This window comes from Oryctolagus cuniculus, chromosome 18 (genome assembly GCF_964237555.1).
Source record: "Oryctolagus cuniculus chromosome 18, mOryCun1.1, whole genome shotgun sequence".
NCBI lineage: Eukaryota > Metazoa > Chordata > Mammalia > Lagomorpha > Leporidae > Oryctolagus > Oryctolagus cuniculus.
Genome location: NC_091449.1, coordinates 65175448 through 65196785, shown reverse-complemented (window position 1 = coordinate 65196785; position 21338 = coordinate 65175448). Strand labels below are relative to the sequence as shown.

Below are 21338 nucleotides of genomic sequence, written 5' to 3'. Positions count from 1 at the left end.
TTGTACACTAACTGACCAGGAGAATGATGGCCACATCTTCTTGTTTGCTAAGGACAAGACTGGTTTATGTCTATAGCTCTAGCCTGTTTATGAACCTACAGTAAACAGTCCATCCTTACCCACAGTGTGGCCTTCCATGTTTTCAGTCAATGGTGCTCTCAGAACATCAAATGGAAACTTCCAGAAACAAACACATGCTAGGTTGTAAATTGGGCACCATTCTACCCCACCCAGGACGTGAGCCATCTCTGTGTCCAGTGTCTTCATGCTGGACTCACACAGGTGAGCACCAAACATGTGGAAAGATTCTTACACAAGAGACCACCAAAGGAACGCCAATCACACGAGGATGGCCGCGGGCAAAAGAACAAAACACAAGAATTGGTGAGGGTATGGGGAATGACAGCCTTGCATACATCTGGTCAGAGTGTGAGACGGAGCAGCCATGATGGAAGACAGTATGGAAGCTATTCAAAAAGTCAAACACAGAATTATCACTTGACCCAACTTCCTAACTTCTGGTTATGTGCCCAAAGGAACTCAAAGTAGGATCCCACAGAGATATCTGTACACCCACATTCACTGGCACATCATTAGCCACGAGGCTGCAGCAGCCCAAGTATCTGTTGACAGAGGAATGGATAAATCAAAAGAGCATCATTAGCCCTAACCTGAGACTCCAAAACCTGAAATGTCCAAGTCCTCAACTCTTTGATCACCGACAACAATGGCACAAGCCGGGAGTCCACACCGGACCTCGTGTGACAAGTCACAGCCAAAATGCAGACACCCTGAAAATACTTATAAAATTACCTTCAGAGCATGGCTATAGGGTGCATGTGAAACATCAAAAGGATTTCATGTTTAGACTTGGGTTCCTTCCCCTAAAATATTTTACGATGCATGTGCAAATATTCCAAAGCCTGAAAAAATCTGAAATCTAAAACCACTTCTGGTCTCAGGCATTTCAGAAAAGGGATACTCAATCTGTAAGTATATGTGATCAAATAATACGCAGTCTTTAAAAAAAAAGGAAATCCTATCACACACGACACTACAGATGGATCGTAACGACACTATACCACGTGAAAGAAGCCAGCAACACAAATCCACCTATGAGCATTCTCCCAGGCAGTCACAACCAAAACACCAGGCAGTAGGAAGACAGGAGGATGGCTATGACAAGTTGGGGAAGGGGAGGGAGAATCTGTGGTTAACAGTATGGAGTTTCAGCCAGCACTGTGGCTCACTCGGCTAATCCTCAGCCTGCGGTGCCGGCACCCCGGGTTCTAGTCCCGGTTGGGGTGCTGGGTACTAGTCCCGGTTGCTCCTCTTCCATTCCAGCTCTCTGCGGTGGCCTGGGAGGACAGCGGAGGATGGCCCGAGTGCTTGGGTCCCTGCACCGCATGGGAAACTGGGAGGAAGCACCTGGCTCCTGGCTTTGGATCAGCGCAGCACTAGCCGTAGTGGCCATTAGGGGAGTGAACCAACGGAAGGAAGACCTTTCTCTTTGTCTCTCTCACTGTCTATAACTCTCTCTCTGTCTCTCTCTCCCACTGTCTAACTCTGCCTGTCAAATATATATATATATATATATATATATATATATATATATATATATATAAAAACAGTATGGAGTTTCAGTTAGATCAGATCAGAAAATTCTAGAAATCTGATGCACACCAGTAGGGATGCTCTTTTTTTTAAAGATGTATTTATTTATTTGAAAGGTAGTTACAGAGCAGCAGAGAGAGAGGTGGGGGGCAGGGAGAGGGGAAGTCTTCCATCTGCCGACTTACTCCCCAAATTGCTGCAATGTCCTGGTTGGAGCCAGGCTGAAGCCAGGAGCTTCATTTGGGTCCCCAACATGGGTGTAGGGGCCCAGGCACTTGGGCTATTCTCCACTGCTTTCCCAGGCACATTGGCAGGGAGCTGGACTGGAAGTGGAGCAGCTAGGACTTGAACTGGCGCCCATATGGGATACCAGTGTCACAAATGGCAGCTTAACCCTGCTACACCACAATGCTGGCCCACCTTTTTGTTTAAAATCTTTTTTAAAAAGATTTTTATATACTTGAAATAGGGCTGCTCTTTTTTTTTTTTTTTTTTTTTTTTTTTTAAATTACTTATTTGAAAGGCAGAGTTACGCAGAGGCAGAGGTCCGGGGGCGGGGGGGGGGGTGTCTTTCATCTGCTGGTTCACTCCCTAAGTGGCCACAATGGCCAGAACTGGGCCGATTCAAAGCCAGGAGTTTCTTCCATGTCTCCGATGCAGGTTCAGGGGCCCAAGCAGTTGGGCCATTCTCTACTGCTTTCCCAGGCCATAGCAGAGAGCTGGATCAGAAGTAGAGCAGTCAGGATTCGAATCAGCACCCATATTGGGATGCCGGCAGTGCAGGTGGCGGCTTTTACCCATGATGCCACAATGCCGGCCCCTGGGGATCCTCTTACCGTGTCTGAACTGTCCATTTTCAAATTGCTGTGATATGAATTTGATGCTATGTGATTTTTTACAAAAAAGTAAGTTTAAAGATTTTCAGTCTTAGCAGCCTCAACAACTCTTTCTTGCCACACACTTGTCGAATCCGACAGCCGCTTTCTTCGAGACACAGCTCACGTCCGAGCCCTCTTCTTCACCTCCACATGGGCCCCTACCACAGCACCCTGACCCAAGCTCTGCTCTCTCTCATCTGCTTCCCTGCAGTGGCCTCCAGCGTGGCTCCTGCCACGACATCGGCACAGACTCATCCTGCTGACGGACAGGTCCTGTCCCACCCTGGCCCTGCTGGGAACCTGCCACACTTCCTGATGCCCTCAGCCGCCAGAGTCCACAGGAGGGCCTCTGAGTCCCGTCTCCCGCCTTTCTCAAACCCGCCCAGCTCCCTCTCACCCTTTGCTGCTGCTGTCAGGATTGCCGGGACGGGTGCAAGCCCTGGGGTGGGGAGTATCCCAGCAAAGCAGAGCAGCTAAAGTGTATTTCTGCAAGAAACGACTTGAGGTCCTCCACAGAATGCCCTGGCAGCGCTCCCCTGCGCCCGGCCGGCCTCCTGCATGCTCAGCCCTCACCCTGGCTCTCCCCCGTGCACTCCCTCTCCCTGCAGATACCTGCATGACGCAGGGCCCCCTCTTCCTCTGCAGAGGCCAGCGTCTCCATCCTGAAGGAGATCCCTGACCCTGCTCTGCAGATCCGCCCAGCCCAGGGTAACTGACCCCACCCTCCCGCTCCCCACAGTGAAGTTCCCTGGGGCAGGAGCTCTGGGTCCCCACTGTTTCCGGATGCCTCCATCAGTGCTTGAGAGGGAGGAGAAGTCTGTTGAACATAATGAATGAATGAATGAATGGCGTGAGCCGGGCAAGGGGGAGCAGTGAGCACACTTCCAGAATAAGCCACCTGGGTCCTGGGAACTGGATGACCTCGAGGGACACCACACCTGTTTGTCCTCTTGGCAAGCTAGCAGCTCCAGAATCTTCTAGGGTTTTTTAGTTACATGCTGCCGTGGAGAGCTAGCCAATGTCCAGCTTGGTGAGTGGCGAAGGAAGGTCTTCCTGGAGTTGTGGTGTTGAAGACAGACATGTGAATCTTGCCAGGACAAAGGGCTCTTCTGGGACATCAGAAATTAGGGACTGCTGGCGGTACTCCCTTCCCTTGCTCATGAAAAAGGGCCTGGCCGGGGTGGGGGAGGGTAGATCACTGATTTCATTTCCTCTTCCCACTCATCTTTTTTATTTCAAACTTGAGGAGCGAGACCACTGCTCGCTGTCTGCGGTGGTAACTTACAACTGAACTGCTGCTGGTCTTGCGCATGAATGAAACCTCCCTGCATGTCTCTTAAGAATGGCATGGGCAAGGATGCTAACGGGCAGTGTGACAGACAAGGGCTGTCTTTAGCCTGGAAAGTGAGCATTAGCCCCCAGACCAGCACTGAGTCCAACCTCTCACGATTTCCTTGAGAGTGTCACGGAGATGCCACAGAGAGCACACTCAGGGCACTTCTCCACGGCTGACCCATCTCTCAAGGATGACTCAGTGGTTCACTCCATGCCCGAAGTCTGCCCTGAGCCCAGAGGTGAGTGTATGTGTCCTCCAGAGAACACAGCCTCACCTTGATCTGTGCCAGGGCTAGACCTCTGTGCCCGGGGGACACGGTGCAGAACGAGAAAGCAAGCATCCAAAAGGGAGGCTCAGAGACCCGAACAACCGTGGAGACCGGCTGGGTAGAGCAGGGCCTGAAAGGCGTGACTCAGCAGGCCTGCAGGTGGCCCAGATGATGAAGAGGCCACGGTTTACCCTGTCAGGGCAGCCCAGGACCCACCTAGGCTCACCCTGGGCAAGAAACAGAAACCCACTCATGCAACCACGAACGCTCCCGGGACAAGCCCTGTAAGAAATGCCACCTCAACACTGCCCAGACCAGCTCCTGGGAGACACAGGACTCACACAGTCCCAGATCATTCCCCAGGTGGGGAAGAGGCACAGCGCACCAGCCAGAGCACGGATGTGCATGTTGGAATACCTGCAATTCCGCCACCCTCTTGTCACATGACCCTGAGTGGGGTCATTTCATCTGTCCCTGAGCCTTACTTCCTCAAACCACTGCTGTATAAAGCACAACAAATCATCAATAGCAAGAGGACACAGGGCCGGCGCTGTGGGGCAGGGGGTTAAAGCCCTGCAGTGCCAGCATCCCACATGGGCGCTGGTTCAAGTCCCGGCTGCTCCACTTCCCATCCAGCTCTCTGCTGTGGCCTGGGAGAGCAGTAGAAGATGGTCTAAGTCCTTGAGCCCCTGCACCCACGTGGGAGACCTGGAAGAAGCTCCTGTCTCCTGGCTTTGGATCAGCACAGCTCTGGCCGTTGCGGCCATCTGGGGAGTGAACCAGCAGATGGAAGACCTTTCTCTCTGTCGCACGCTCTCTCTCTGTAACTCTGTCTTTCAAATAAATAAAATAAATCTTAAAAAAAAAAAGGACACAAGGGACGTCTACTGAGCACTTACTGGTTGCCCGGTTCTGTTCATTCACGTGGCAACATCTCAATTCCTCTTGACAGCTGCAGGAAGTAGGTCCTCACATCTCTCCCATTTTACAGTTGAGAAGGTGAAAGCTCACAGATGGAGCAATTTGCCAAAATCACGTAGCCAGTAAGAGGCAACGTGAGCATTAAAGTCCGAGCCTGTGCGATGACACAGTTTTCTCCCCCAAGTTCCAGACTTGTGCTTTCCACCACAACGGCCAGGTGCAGCTCTTCAAGTAAAAACCAGGTGAACAAGTCCTGCACCGGCAGTGGCCACGGTCTGAATCCTCTGCAGTCACCACACTGGAGTTCGGCCACCACACTGGACAGTGCACATGGAGAATATTTCCAGAATGTTCTATGGGATAGCAGTGGCCATCCAGGAGGTAAGGTACATGTCCTTTACTGCACTCCCCAAGTAAAGCACCCTGGAAGTTGAACGCCATCACTTTCACGGTCACTGGCTTCTGCTTCGGGAGCAAAGACGTGAGCAGCTGTCAGTCGTCAGAGTCACAGACGTCACCACGGCGTGGGTGCCCCACCCGCTGCGGCCGAAGTGGGCAGAGGCTGCTCTTCCGCCTTCTCTAGTGGCCTCGCTTTCCCACCGAACTCCCGGGGCTACAGCCTCCTCGGGTGGTTTCCACACAGGCAGAAGGTGCCCACGTCATCATGCAGACGACAACGCAGAGGACAAGCCCCCTAAGCCTTGCAGCCGGATTTTCGTGCCGTCACTCTGGCTTCCCTGATGGCTTTTTCTGGTCCATGATTTTTAAGTTGAGGTGAAATTCACATAATGTGAAACAGCCATTTAAAGTACATTCATGGCATTGTGTGATCACCACCTCTGACTCCACACCCTTTCCAAAGAGAAACCTCTGGACGCTGAGAAGTAACTCCCTCCCCTCTTCCTCCACGCCCTGACACCCGCCAACCTGTATTTCTAGGGATTTAGTCACCCTGGACATCTCATAGACACAGAACCATACGATATGCAGCCTCCTGTATCTGGCTTTCAGGCTGCATACTGATCACAAGGCGTGCCCACCTTGTAGCATGTGTAGGTATCCTGCTCCTTTTCTGTGGCTGAGAATAGTCTGTCCTATAGATGGACCTCTATTGGCTTCTTACAGACATCTGCCAGCTGTTGGATCCTCTGAAACATCAGGAAGTGGGAGGAAACTCATTCCTACCACACCAGTGGATAAGTTCCAGGATCTGCCTCTAGAACGGCTGACCATGCAGCTCCTCGGGCATGTGGTGCAGGCACCCACCAGGCACGTCCATGCTGACCACTTTTTTCTTGTTCTGTGAACTAAATTTGTTTCCTCAAGATCATTATCTAAAGAGTGATTTCTATGATTGCTAATAGATCTTTTAGGATGATGGATCTGGGATTTCTGTAGGTTAAATGTTTGGGTTTTTAAAAGTTGGTTGACTTTGACAGATTTCTTGACTATAGACCTTCAAAGTGTCTGTATTTTTTTTTTAAAGATTTTATTTATTTATTTGACAGGCAGAGTTACAGGCACAGAGAGGGGTCTTCCATCTGCTGGTTCACTCCCCAAATGACTCCAATGGCTGGAGCTGAGCTGATCTGAAGGCAGGAACCTCTTATGGGTCTCCCATCTGAGTGCAGGGGCTCAAGGACTTGGACCACCCTCTGCTGCTTTCCCAGGCACATTAGCAAGGTGCTAGATTGGAAGCGGAGCAGCTGGGACTTGAACCAGTGCCTATATTGGATGCTGGCACTGCAGGCCAGGGCTTTAACTCACTGCACCACAGTGCTGGCCCCCAAAGTGTCTTTACTATGTCAAATGTGCACTGGAGATCTTACAGAAGCAATTATGATTTTCAATGCATCCCAACGACGGCACATAACTTCTGTGAGCGTGTGCGTGTGCGTGTGCCTGTGCGTGTGTGTTAGGGACCTCTCTCATTCTTTACTGTTCTCCAGACAGTCTGGGAAAGCTGTCCTTATATTAACATCATACCTGGGCCGGTGCCGCGGCTTACTAGGCTAATCCTCCGCCTGTGGCGCCGGCACACCGGGTTCTAGTCCCGGTCGGGGCGCCGGATTCTGTCCCGGTTGCCCCTCTTTCAGGCCAGCTCTCTGCTGTGGCCCAGGAGTACAGTGGAGGATGGTCCAAGTGCTTGGGCCCTGCACCCCATGGGAGACCAGGAGAAGCACCTGGCTTCTGCCTTTGGATCAGCATGGTGCGCTGGCCACGGCGGCCATTGGAGGGTGAACCAACGGCAAAGGAAGACCTTTCTCTCTCTCTCTCTCTCTCTCTCACTGTCTACTCTGCCTGTCAAAAAAAAAAATATATATATATATATATATATATCATACCTGAATCCTTTTCAGGGCCACAAGATTCAGGCGGAGGAGAGTGTCCATACATTTCAGAGGTTACACTTTGTCTAGAGGCTTAACATTGCAATGTCTGGAAACCCGACTTAGATATCCTCAATGCAAATCCTGTCTGAGTCCATCACCTGAGCGGTATCGAGCGTCATGAGTCTGAATTGCAGTTGAAGGCGACCAGCTCCTACCTTACAACACCCATTCGGAAAGATCTTCATCCTGTAGCAGTGCAAGGCACACAAGGCTGAGGACCCCAAAGGCAGTGAGTCATTAAAAAGAAAAAAAGTATCTGAGAAACACTCATTCTGGGGCACACCCTCAGCACACGTACTCACAGTTAAACTACAAGTGGCTGAAGTGTGCCATGGAGTCGGAAACTGTTTCTGAATAATATCTACATAATTTTCAATAAAAATAAACTTGTAGTAAATTATCTAGATTTTAAGGTATCAAAGACAAATGGCCTTTGCTGGAATTAGTTTTCCCTCAGGAGAAAGGAAATGGAATTTGTCTTCTGCGATGAGGGGAAGAAAAAAAACAGGGGTTACCATGCAGAATAAAAAATGAGCCTCGGTGAGGCCCGCTAGCACCATCTATTACCAGTGAGTCCTCAGAGGGCGGGTCAGGAGCCCCGGGGCCAGACTGGGCATGGTGGCGGCCCAGCCAAGGGACCGTCTGAACAGGGACAACGTGACACAGCCAGAGAGGTACACACGGTAGGGCTTCCAAAGCTCACCGCACCTCTCCAGGGTGGGTTCTCTCCCCCTCAAGTCACACCTGGATTTCTCAGCAGGGACTCTATTGGCACCTGGGGCTGCCCGGGCCTTGCAGGACGATCCAGGACCCTCTGGCCTTGACCCGTGACATGGGAGAACCAAAGGCGTCTGCCGATGCTGCCAGCTGTTCTGCTATGGTGGAGAACCGCAGGTTTCTGAGCGCAGACCAAGCCTGTAAGGGGTGTGTCCTGAGCCAGAGCCTGGCTGAAGCTGCAGAGGGGAGGCAGTGGGTTTGTCACTGGGCGCTTTCCCTAGCAACCGTGTGATTCCCGTCTCGAAGCCTCAGTTTCCCCATCTGAGAAGTAGACAAAATAACGTCTTCCCTGAAGGTTCACGGGAGTAGTTCTGTGGTGGGGGTGGTGTCTGGGGACGTGTCTGCTTCCTTCTCAAACCCCTCCCGCCTATGACAGCGTAGCAGGGATTAGGCAGTGACCCGTGCATGGAAGGTCTCTGTCCTTCTCTCTCCCTGCCTCTCAAATAACACGAAAAGAAACAAACACAGAAAAGAAACTCAAAAGGAAGAGGGTGGGCATGGGCACTCTGGCACAGCAGGTTAAGCCAAGGCCTGGGATGCCCTGACCCCATACTGGAGGGCTTGGATGGAGTCCTGACTATGCATTTAGGAGGCAGGAGACGATGGCTCAGGCACTTAGGTTCCAGCCACCCACATGGAAGACCTGGACAGAGTTGCTGGCTCCCGGCTCCAGCCTGGCCCAGCCCTGACTGTTGTGGGTATTTGGAGACAGAATCAGTAGATGGAAGAGCTCATCTTCCTCTTCCTATCTCTCCCACTCTCTGAGTCACTATACCTTCCAATCAAGTAGATAAATAACTATCAAGTAGGGGGTGGCTGTTGTGGCCTTCTGGGTCAAGCGGCTGCTTGGGACGCCTGCATCCATCCCATATCAGTATACCTAGCTTGAGTTCAGGCCACTCTGCTTCCAATCCAACTCCCTGCTCATGTGATCCTGGGATAGAGAGACCTTGCTACCCACACGGGAAACCTGGGTAGAGTTCCCGGCTCCTGGCGTCAGCCTGGTGCAGCTCTGGCTGTTGCAGGAATTGGGCATGACACCGTGCCTGGAAGAGCTCTCGTTCTCCGCCTTTCAAATAAACATTTCAAAAAGGAAAAATGCATCCACGATTGATAACAACGCAATAGTACAATCCAGTTTCCCGAGCAGTGGGCCCAGACGCCTGCTTGGGTCTACTGTCCTCAGGTCCTAGTGACCAGGCCAAGGAGGCCATGACAGAGGTCCAGGGAGCGCATCTGATGGCCGGATGCTGCCAGCTTGGTCTCCCCAGCATTGGAGGGGCTGCCCTCTCTGTTTGCTTCCGCCCTGTGCAGCCTGCTGTGTTGGTGTTGGGGCTGGCACCCTGAACGAGCCTCTGCTGGGTGCCACGCACAGGAACAGGGAAGCTGCAGCCGGAGCTAACTGGGCACAGGCAAGTCCCTTGTGGCAAGCGTGTAGCTTTTCCAAAACGGGTTCAGAAAAGGTGGACTTGCCTTAAAGGAGCCTATTAGGCAAACATCTGTACCTTCACAAGAAGGGAAAATTATTTCGAAGTGATCTTTTGGTATCTCGGCTCTCAGTGTGGAGAAAGATAAGCCTGCCTCAGAATAAAGGTCTTTAAACAGATAGCAATCAAACAGATCAACGGCTAACAGCTCCAGCCAACTGGGTTTCATAATTTTAAAGCAGCCCCCAGATAAACCCCTACAGAACAAGGAACTGAGTCTGGAATTTTCAAAAAGGATATTTACTTGGCCTGGAGACGGAGCCAAAATAAATTGAAAGGACTGGGAACATAAAACCCTCCCACGCCCCCGCTGTGGGTGATAAACAAGGAACAGTTTTCTGGTTTTCTTTATCTCGAAGGGACCCTGAAGGCTGAGCTCCGGGGGGAGGTACAGTCTTACCTTTTTTTCTCTTCTCCCCAGAGCCCAGCTGGTAGTGGGTTCTCAACAAATGGATGCATTTTTTGAATTAATTCCTATTTCATGGCAATTTGAATATTATTGTTGACGCACTCAAACAAATCCTATCTTTGGGAAATGCAACTTGGACGCGAGCCCAACGCTGAAAACCATCTGAGGCCGAGGCCTTCTTGGAAGAAAACGCAAGCTCCTGGCCCTGAGCTGGCCCGACCCCTGCTCCTCTTTCCAGCCCATCCTACGGGCAATATCTTCACCGTGAGTCTGGCTTAGCCCCATCACCGCCGAGGTCTTCCTGGGCGAACACAGGGTTTATCTGGTGTGTGCCGCTCCGGCTGCGGAGACTCTCAGAGCTGCCACTTCCCATTCTTCCCCTGCAGAGCAGCTGCGGCTGTCCGCACCCCCTCCTAAGCTCATAAAGAGCACGAACCTCTTCAGCCCCAGATCCCCAGCCTCTGCCCCAAGCACCTGGGGTATGAAGTCTACACTGACTCAGCACTGCCTGACCGGGCGAGTAGGAAGCTAATCCTGACTCAGCACCAGCAGGGGCTACAAAGCCTATGCTGACTCAGCATACCAGAGGGTATGGAGCTTATGCTGACTCAGCACCGCCAGGGAGTATGAAGTCCATGCTGACTCAGCACCACCAGGGGGTATGAAGTCCATGCTGACTCAGCACCACCAGGGGGTATGGAGCTTATGCTGACTCAGCAGCACCAGGCGCTATGAAGTCCATGCTGACTCAGCAGCACCAGGCGCTATGAAGTCTATGCTGGCTCCGCAGCTCGAACCTTGGCCAGGCTCCTGCTGCCCAGGCCCCCAGCTGTATGCCCTCCTTCTGAGGGGCCGTGAGTTCTTTCTTCTGTCCTCACAAGACTCTTGCTGCCTTGTCCCTCTCCCCCCATTCTTGATCACCTGCTTCGGCCTCATGACCTCTGGAAGCCGGCTCCTGTCTCCTGCCCCTCCCCACCCCGTCACACGGTACTCGACTCCACTTGTTTTGAAACGTGCCCCCAGACTGTGGGCTTCACAAGGGCAGGGATAGCGTCCTCTGTGTGGTGGTGTCCCAGAGACCGGCAGCCCTCTTGTCTACTCAGACGTAATACAGAAGTGAGTGCACCAGCCACGGTTTTAGGCCCTCCACGTGGTCAGCCCCATGCCAGGTCCTGCAGAGCAGGTGCTGCTAATGCATGGGGATTGCCCGTACACGGCTGCGTGGTGAGCACCAGCTCTGACCCACCAGCTGCCAACGGCATCCGCAAGCCGTGACACCAAACACACCCGTCTTCCCTGCGAGACTGCAGGTGGGTGCCTGAGCTGTGAGGACAACACCCTGCCATCAGGAGACTTCTCATCAGGCCTCCCTGAGGACGGTTCCCCCCCGCCCCAGCACATGGTGCTACCTCCTGGGCCGAGCAGTGCCTTCTCTACTCCCTGGGCCTTGACCCTGCTCCGTGCGTATCCTCAGCTGCTGTGTTCCAGACTCTAACTCCTGCCTACTTGGTGCTCTGTGTGTCTGGGCCAAATCAGGCACACAATGACCCTCGGCTGCGTGACCGAGCTCCACTTGACCAGACCCCTGCCTGAGGGCTCTGCTGGTGCACACCGCCCTGATCCGTGAGCTCCTCTGGGATCCAGCACTGCTCCCACCCTCACCTGCTGCCCGCTGTCCCTCTGCTTCCCTGTACTGGAAGAGACGGCTCGGCTACGCGAGCGAGTACCTCCACCTTATCCTTTTCGCCACATTTCATGTCTGCAGCAGTCCAGTATCTGCTGCTTCTCACCAGCAGTGGGCTGGCCACAGGGAGGTGGGTGGCTCCGGGGTCGGCAGCCTCAGATGACAACAGGGTCAAGGCCGCATTAATCCCTGTGTCAGGGCTCCTGGCTTCTGAGCTCCCCAAGGGTCCCCACTGTGACACTACTCCCCAGGTATTTTCTGGGCAGTCCAAGGCTGGCTTTAGAAGAGCCCCTGGTCATTGTAGGCATCCCCAGCACTCAGGGGCCTCCGTGGGGGGGGGTGCCTCTTTCTAGCACCTCGGCCCTGGTCTCCCACTGCCGCCACGCTTACACCCAGACCCCCACCCTAGCTTTCGTAATCGGCCGACTCACCTCCCGGCCCTCACCTCTGGTCCTGCAGAACCTTGTAGACAATCACGGGGGTCATTTGGTGCCTTCTCACCCCTGGATTTCAAACCTGCTTCCAGAGGGAGAAGAGGATATCTGTCTCTCTTCTCTCTTGCTACTCCTCATGCCTCACACACACCTCCCTGCCTCCCCTACTTGTTCCCAAATAAAACACACTCTGCAGGAATGCGGATGAGGGCACAGAGGGGGAACGGGGTCGGGAGTCCTTGTGGGCGCCTTATCTGGGCTTGTGAGGTCTCCCAGGGGTGCTGTCCGCAGGGATCAATCACCGTCAGTGACGGATTCTGAGTCCTGGGCATCGCCGCAGTTGCCAACCACTTCACTTGTTCTGTTTGTAAATTCAGTGGGTCAGGCCAAACGGGTCTGCGGGCTCCTCCCGCTCTCAGGTACAGAAATGCCGGGGGCCCTTGGCAGAAAATGACTCCCAATTCCTGGGAAGCTGCAGCTGTGAAGTGGCAGCCTCTACGGTCGGTCGACAGCTGAGGCGAGAAAGCAAACGTGTCCGTCCCACCGTGTCTTCATTCCATGGGCAGGTGCTAATCCCCAAGTGTGGGCCAGGAAGGACCCCAGGGCGGGGGCGGGGGCGAGAAAGTCGAAGGACCCCTCCCCCCGCCGGGTTTGCTCGCCCACAGAGATTCAGGCTGAACCTGCTCCGGGGAGCCTGCCTCATCTAACAGAGGCGGGAGAAATTCGTTTCTGCAGCTCTGAGTGAGGCAGCAGCTTTGCTTAGTGGACCAAATAAACAATCAGGCTGGAGCTAGTGGGCGGTCTAATCCTGGAGCGGTGGCCTCAGCCTGTGGTTTCGCCTCTTCATGCCTCAGTTTCACCAGCTGCGCCTGGCAGATAAGGGCAGGTCGCAGAATGAAGTGGCTGCAGGTGTGGGCTGCCAAGTTGGGGGAGACGCTCGCAGGCACTGGGGTAGGGAGAAGCTGTGGACAGAACCTCAACCTCATTTTTCTACCGCAGTCTGCACACAAGCACTCTCGTCCAGTGCTGCTTCTCGGCATTCCTGTGTTTTCAGTGATTGGGTTAAAAGAGCTATCAGAAAGTCGTTGGCTTCAGACACCAGCTCCGAGCCCAGGAGTCGGCTGAGCAGGAGCGAGGGGACGTCCCACTACTCTGTTGCATATTCCCGTGTTCTCTCCTGAGCGATTCACAGCAAGCCATGTGGCTGCTACTTCGAAGTAAACTGGGGCATGACAAGGACATTAACTCAAGGGCTCCCAAACCGGGCCTCCCCGTGGAAATACCCAGGAAGTCCTGCAAATGCATGGCCTCCCTGTCTCATGCCAAGAGACTCTGGCTAAGTGCGGCAGCTTGGGCATGGAGCAGTAGGGGGCTCCAGGTGATTCTGATGTGCAGCCAAGTTGGAGGGTCACAAATGCCTTCCTCAAGGTCAAGATCCATCAAGGTCCGAAAGCTGGTTCAGCTCCCCCCTCCCCCCCCCCCCCAGGCCAGCGTCCTCCGGAAGCCTCTCCATGGCACCCTCACCCCTGGCCTCAGAGTTGGATTCTGAACAACAGGCGGATGCGCTGAAACATGGCCTCCAGCGGTCCTCCAGCTCCGGGTGGGATGGAGCAAAGGTACCTGGGATGGACTTGCCCGTCCCCAAGACCCTTCAATGGAACACACGCACGGCAGTTTGGAGGGGAGCAGTAACCGTTTCCAAACAGGAAATGGCAATTTCACAGGGTTCATCCAAGAGCAGAATCCCGATCCGAACCCCAGCAGGCCTGCAGCAAAGCTGGGGCTTTCAACCCAAGCTCCCCTCCCTCAGGGTTCCTTCTTGACCACACGTCACGAGAGCAGCCGGGATGGTAGGCAAGAGACCACACTCTCACCAGAGGGCGCTGGTGTGATGCCACGGGGGCTTAAAGTCCCAAGAGGGCTCACACACAGCTTTCGTGAATCCCATAGAAACCACCCCCAAAGGACTACATGCACTGTCCTGACGGGAGGGATGGATGGTAGCTGGGCAGGAATAATCTGCCCAGCCAGAGGGCACAACGTTGGACAGCACCAAGTCGACAGCACAGTTGGTTCATGGTCAAGGCAGCCAGGCGTGGCCCTATGCTCTACAGGCGTGGCTGCAGTGGGCTGAGACTGGCCCTCCACACCATATTCTACCTCAGATGTCTACCCTGGAGGGGGAAGGCCCTTCCCAGAGGCCACCCCCAGGGCACACAACGCTCTTTCTTCTGGACACGGGCAAGGGAGGGCTGTGCTACCCTGCCCAGACAACACTGAGCTGAGACGTGACTGGTGCCATCGATGACAACAGCTGCCAGCTGACCTTCCCGCACTGGGCAGCCTGGAAACCAAAGGCGGCTTTGCCTCGGCTTTCCTGCAGCTAGGTAGAGGCCTGAGGCAGCATGGGATGCAGTGATGCAAGTGAGACACGAGGCTGCAGTTAAGCACTGCAGATCCGAGTCGCAGGACTTGGTCACAGAGTCACCCGGCTCTGCAGGGCAGTCAAAGCACAGCTGCTGCACCCAGTGCTGGGTCGTAGGTGCAAGGTGGCAGCGCGGAGGGCGGTGAGGGTGACTGCTCTCAGCAGTGGCTCTCAAGTCGGGGGTATTTTGCCCACTCCCCCAGAGGCAGAAGGCAAAGACCGGGCGGGGAGTACTGCCGGCAAACAATGCGTAGAGGCCAGCAATGCTGTTAAACAAACACCTTACAACGCACAGGCCAGACCCCATAGCCGAGAATTGTGTTCGACATGTCAACAGTGCAGAGACCAAGACAGAACATGCTTCTGGATGACCGGGGGTTTCCTGCAGTGCCACCTTCTCCGGTTGTGCGGGCCGGAGGACGTGGTGCTCCCGGCAATTCTTTGGGCTACCTGTACCCTTTGTTAAGTCCCTTTCCTTGTAAATGAGTTTGGCTCTGTTGTCTACCACCAAAAATCCTAACAACGGAAGTTGGCCAGGGAGGGGCAGGGCTCAGAGTGGAGGCTGAAATGATTTGTGGTGCTTGTCCCTGTCCTCAAGGGCCGCGGGAGCATTCCAAGTCGCAATCTCATTAAAGGTAGTGCAGGCCCATCAAGGTGATGCGTGTGTGTGTCACCCGTGCCTGGCACGGACACTATTATGAGCAGGCTAATCACGTAAGTAATTCTCTAATCTGAGTCAGTCTTCATCTCCCAATCGGTTTATGATCACTAACATTATGATACACCTACTTCCACATGACAGTGGCATTTTTCACCGTAATGCATTTTCTGCCGAGTTGTCTTGGAAACCACATACGGGACAGAACGGAGGCACAGCCACCAGGGCGACGGGAGACACAGAAGGGCGAGGACGCCTCCCGACTGTCAGGTGCACTCTGACCTCCTGGCAGCACTCCTAACCACAAAGGCAAAGCCTTGACTAAGAAACTGGCAAGGCACAGGGCAGAAAACGTCAGCAAATATTCAGGAGGAGATGGCGGGATCCTGCCCACATCCTGTGATGAGTGTGAGCTCCTCGTCCTGAGGGTCAGAGGAGATGAGCATGGAGGTGGTCAGCACCGAGCTGTGGCGCCCTGCAACGTCCACGAAAGGTTGGCACTGACAATTGTAACAGCACACGTTGGGCACGAGCCCCTCGGGCTCCCAGCTAGTCCATCAGGCCACACAAGATAAGAAACTATTTTTGTAGGCTTATGCGTGCCAGGGACCTAAGGGATCCCTGGGCACTTGGTAGGTGCTCAGTAAATGCCAACCCTTGCCCTCCTCCCCAGAGCTCCTCCCTTCTGCCACCAGACTCCCAACTCCCAGTCACCCGTGTATCCCCCAGTCTGGTAGGAGGTCAGGGTGAGAGCCTGCTGAGGACGCCTGCCCACCACTATGATGTGGCTTCCTGTCACGCCTCACGTCCCCGGCAGAACCCAGCCGAAGCCTCCGTCTGTCCCCACCACCTGCCTGAAAGACGCCGTCTCTCACTCCACTCCTGTTCTCCCATATTGACAAATTCCAGCCAGCAGATTATATTCACAGTGTGAGGGAATCATTACCACCTGCTAATATTTTTATAGAATTTCATAAACTTGGTCATTCATGAATCATTTACAGTACTTTATTCCAATGAAGAGTTCACAAATCACTCAAAGGCTGGCAAAATGCATAATAATGAGTACTATTTCAGGCGGCTTTGCATTCATATGTCAGCTTCCAATTCTGCAATAACCGAATTATTGTGCCAGGTCCCACTTTGGGTCAGACGCATGGGAAACCCTTTGAGGGGGCCGGGGCAGGGAAGGAGGGAGCAGCAACAGTGGGTCGGAAGTAACAGATCGCCCAGCTGTCACACCGCCTTCTCGGCGCCAATCAGTGGAACCCCCAGGAAAGAGCGGAGAGATTTGCGGCTTAGGTTTCAGGGTCTGGGGCGGGGCGGGGGAGGGGCACCAGCAAGAAGCATTTGAGTGACTGAAAATGTGGTGCTTTGCAGCTGGAGAGAAATAGATATGGATCCTAAATCCAACACACGCCAGCAGTGAGACCTTGCAAAACTTATTTAACAGTTATTTGCTTATCTGTCAAATGGTGTTAACACCTACTTACTTAGTCTCTTGTGTGAAATGGATTAAATGAGAGAATGTCTATGGATGTTTAGCACAATATGTGCCATGCAGCGTTCAATCGACACTAGCTCCAATGACAATCCACACTCCGGGACCCAAGGACAAACGCATCCCAGATTATGTCTTATCGTACAAATCCCCGAGGCTTAGATCAAAACACTTTCTTGTCGGATTTGGAACACGTTGACACAATAGCACGTCCGTGCACTTGAGTAGCATTTGACTTGTAAAGACACAACCGTGATGCCGCAATTATAGCATCAATGCCTTCGGCCTCCTGCTCTCTGCTTCTCACACTTGGAGGGCAGGGATGAAAACCTGGGAGTCTGGGACCAGACTCTGCTCTTTGAAGAAGCAGGTTTGCTACCAGCCACGCTGGCGGCCACGGACACAACGGCTCTAAGACAGAAGGCGTTTCTAACAGGCGCCTGATGTGGACTGGGGGCTGCACTGCGCCAGCGCCCAAAGCAGACCAACACGCAGTAACCCGGTTCTTGTTCCACCTGGAGTGGGGAGACCCAGCTGGCTTCACTCCTGCAAGCACTGGAATACGTGAGGGGTCCCCCAAGGTTCATGGAAGATGCGGATCATGGGACTTTTTGAGGGGCCCTCACGCAGAGAATGAGCGGACCCCTATACTACGAAGTCGATGATGACGCTGTAATAGACACCCCAGTCACCCAGGAAAGCAAACGTTTGAAATGGGCAGGCCAGGCTGCAACTCAGCCGCCTTGGTGTTTTCTTCCAGCTTCCTTTGCCTCTGCCATCATCAATCAATCACTCTCTCTCTCTCTCTAAAGGGACAACTGCTTAGGAGTCTCCCTGCACTGTTCTAAATGCTTGCCACAGCCTGATCTATTCAGTCCTCCTGAAGGCCTGTGGGATCTCTGTTAGTACCATTATTCCCATTTTCCAGGTTAGGAAGTTGAGGGAGATACTCGGCCAAGTTCACCACGGCTGTGATTAAAACAGTCAGTTTGGCGGCGTGTGGAATCCATGGCTCTAACTACTGTGGGGTTACACAGCCTCACTCCAAGAACCCGGGAGGGGCTCCAGCACCAAGCTCTGTGTGACCAACTGACCCCTGACTCCCTCCCTCAAGATCCTTACAGGGCGTAGCACTGCCCCTCCTTCATGGATGAGATCAGAGAGGGTCTGTGAGTTATTCAAGGCCACACAGCTGTGGACACAGCCATGCTAACGCTTGGAGGGCGATTTTCTGGTCCACTTGGATAAAAATAAAATTATTTAAAGGAAAATGTAAGTGAGGTTTTTATTCAGCCACGGTGAACACGAGGAGGGGCAGCCCTGTCCAGGGGACACTGCCCTGTGTCCAGCACAGCTGTCCTTGAGCAAACCACACCTGGGTTGGGTCCCTCTCACCCCTTTAACCACGCCCCCTGGGCACCCCGGGCCCTGCACAGCCACACGCGGCAGCTTTGCCTTCAGCTCTAAAGGGCGGCGCGCTTGGGAAATCCTCCCTGGAGGAGCCCTTGCCTGCCTTCTGGGGAACACGGACAGCAAGGAAGCTGGGTGGCCCACGGTCCCCTCTCCTCAGCCCCGGAAGGCTGCTGTCAGAGTCCTTTTTCCTGCTGTTCTGACCCCAAATCTCTCCCCCTCTTAGGAGGATTGCTTCCTGTCCCTGGAGGCCAGCGTCACTGCTAACTGAAGACAAAGTCCGCACGGAGGTGGGCTCAGCCCCACCCAAGACATCTCTCACCTCCTCCCACTCCCGGTCACCATGTCTCTCCCTGGCTTTGACTCATCGCAGTCCTGTTGCAGTGCACAGGACCCCTGCCCCGCCCCCAAAGGCCACCTTTCTTTTATTCTTTCAGATCCACCCAGCAATGTCTCGGATACTTAAGAGTGGCAGCAAACGCTGTGATATTCAACATCACAACCAAAGGTAAACTACGTCCGCAGCAGACTTCAGGGTTAGAGGGAGGGAGCGGATGTTAGAACTCCGGGAACTTTAGTGAAAAATGCAAAAACATTCAGGAAGAAAGTTACGAGGAGTAGCTCTGATTTACTGAGCACGTGCTGAGTGCTGGCATCATGCTAAGTGCATGCAATGGTAATTCTGTCTTTTATCATCCCTGAGGGGCTAGCACTGTGAGTACTTTGTAGATGGGAATCACAAGATCAGAGAGGGCAAGTGGACTGCCCGAGGTCACACAGCTCACACAGCAGCCGCGCTGCGTGGCAGTGTTCTCAGCCCAGAGCTCTCTATCCCGGAGCTATGAAATGATGAACTCCATGGGGTCCCTCCTTGGTTGTGTCCGACACCTCCTGCACATTGCCCGCTGAGCAGGGAGAGAGAGGAGGCCGTGCACGCATGGCCTGGCACTGGTTCTTACGGTAGTGGGGCCCTGAGAGCTGCCAGCTCCCCTCTGCTTGCCACCACATGCAGCTGGAGCTGGACACTTCCGAAGGCACCAACACAGTCTCTCTAACCACCAGACACCCCTTCGGCAGACGCTGAAGCCACGCGGCTCACTGCTGCGTGGTGAGGCCTCGGACAGAGGTCGGGGAGGAAGCCGGCTGCTATCCTGCGGCCACCCTATACCCACGCAGCCCCGCGGCCTCCAGTGTCCCCACCCCATCTTCTCCTGCCTGGACACTCACAGCCAACTAGATGGGTGGTTAGGAAAACCAGGGAAACAACCAGAACCCTCACACACAGCCATCCACGCTGCTGTTTCTTCCCTCGTGCGTCTGACCCTTGGGCTGCAGCACCGTCTCCCCTCCCTGACCCTGGCCCCGGCTGGGGCTGCCACTCCACCTCGCTCCTGCTGAGACCCTAACACCGCGCAGGCCGGCAGTGAGGCGGCCACGAGCTCAGGGGGACGCCAGCATCCCTGCAGGCAGGGGGGGCCGGCCAGGGGCACTCACCTGGTAAGTAGCGATGGCTTCTCTGTCCAAGGTCCGAGTCACAGAGACGCTCCCCGTGTTCTCATTGATTCTGAAAATGCCCTTCGGCTCCTGATCCACTCCCTTTCCGGTGAGCCGGAACTTGGACCCTTCAGGCCTGTCGCTGTCAACCACCTGGTGAACAGAGAAGCAGGGCGACATTGAGGACGAGCAGGAGGACACGCAGGGAGCGTGCTGCAGACACAGCTGAGGGCCCTCCGCTCGCCCCAGGTGCCACCGCCGAGGTGCCTGAGCTGCCACGTAGCCATGGACGTGGCACTGCCAACGATACCGTCACTACTGGCACTACTCACCCTAACATGCAAACCCCCACCAGCTCTGGCCCTCGGGCTGTCTACAGAGACAGGCCAAGGAGGATGGCGACTTGAGTGTGTGCTTTTGTGCCATTTTTTAAACTCTGGGGAACAGAACATTATTCATTTATTTACCTACACAAACCCAAACAGGCAGCTGAAAACCATTCACGACGCGTGCAGACTGAGGTTCTAGGTGAGCACGAGTACCCAGGCACCAGCTGTGCCACCTGCCCCTTCACTCCCTGGCACACTGAGCAGGTTCTGAGGGAGCACTTGCCATGTTTTCTCTGAACCTTGAAACAATGCTGAGGGCAGGAGACTTATTACTCCTAATGAATGGATGCAGCCACCGAGACCCAGAGAGAGGAAGCAAGCTGGCTACGGTCACAGCATTTAAATATCTAAGAACGGATTCATCTTCAATTTCTCTGGAGACTACGCTGTCGGACACTGTCATTTCTTCTTTTTTCTTTTATTTTTTTTAAGATTTATTTATTTGAGAGGCAGGGTTACAGACACACACAGAGATCTCCCAATCTGCTAGTTCATTCCCCAGGTGGTCTCAATGGCCAGAGCTGGGCCGGTCCAAAGCCAGGAGTTTCTTCCTGTTCTCCCATGTGGGTGCAGGGTCCCAAGCACTTGGGCCATCTGCCTCTGCTTTCCCAGTGCATTAGCAGGGAACTGGATTGGAAGTGGAGCAGCCAGGACTTGAACCAGTGCCCATATAGGATGCCAGCGTTGCAGGCAGAGGCTTAACCTACTGTGCCACAGCACCGGCTCTGGACAGTGTCATTTTTGACAATGTCACTTCAGGGCAATCCCCTACAGACGTCAAGCCTGACTTGGCCATAGAACGGCCACAGCAGTTTGGGGAGGGGCTTCCAGGGAGAGGGAGCAGCAGAAACCAGGCAGTGGGCAGGTGAGGAACAACCTAGAAAACTCCAAAATGGTGAGTGAGTCAGCACAGTGCAAGACTGGGAGGGGCCCAGTTATGGGGGTCCTCTCACGGCGTCTGAAGTTGTACCTAGAGAGAGCACTGTTATTTGCATAAGCTGGATCTAGAGTGTACCCCCCCGCCCCGTAAGTGCCTGTATCGAGTGTCACTTCATCACCAACAATTGCTAATTAACTGTTGAGGTCATGGACAGCCATCACTGGGGACAGACTCCCATTTCCAGGGCCACCAACCCTGCAATTCTGACAGATGTCACCAGGTGTCAGTGGTACCCAAGGCAGCATGAATTCATGCCAAGGTTCACCTGTCAGGTCCCGGGTCCCTGGCAAGACCCCGGGAGGCAGTGCTCCGTAGGGCAA

General features: G+C 54.0%; 1 protein-coding gene across 4 annotated transcripts in view; it reads right to left on the bottom strand.

Moving 5' to 3' along the window:
* The window catches only part of CDH13 (cadherin 13), a 1467366-nt gene that overhangs the window by 432449 nt on the left and 1013579 nt on the right, over window positions 1-21338 (bottom strand). For all 4 annotated transcript variants that reach the window (XM_051847323.2, XM_051847322.2, XM_051847324.2 and 1 more), the window contains one exon: window positions 19690-19842. In XM_051847323.2, coding sequence (XP_051703283.1) covers window positions 19690-19842 — 153 coding nt within the window. The remainder of the gene's footprint in view (window positions 1-19689; window positions 19843-21338) is intronic.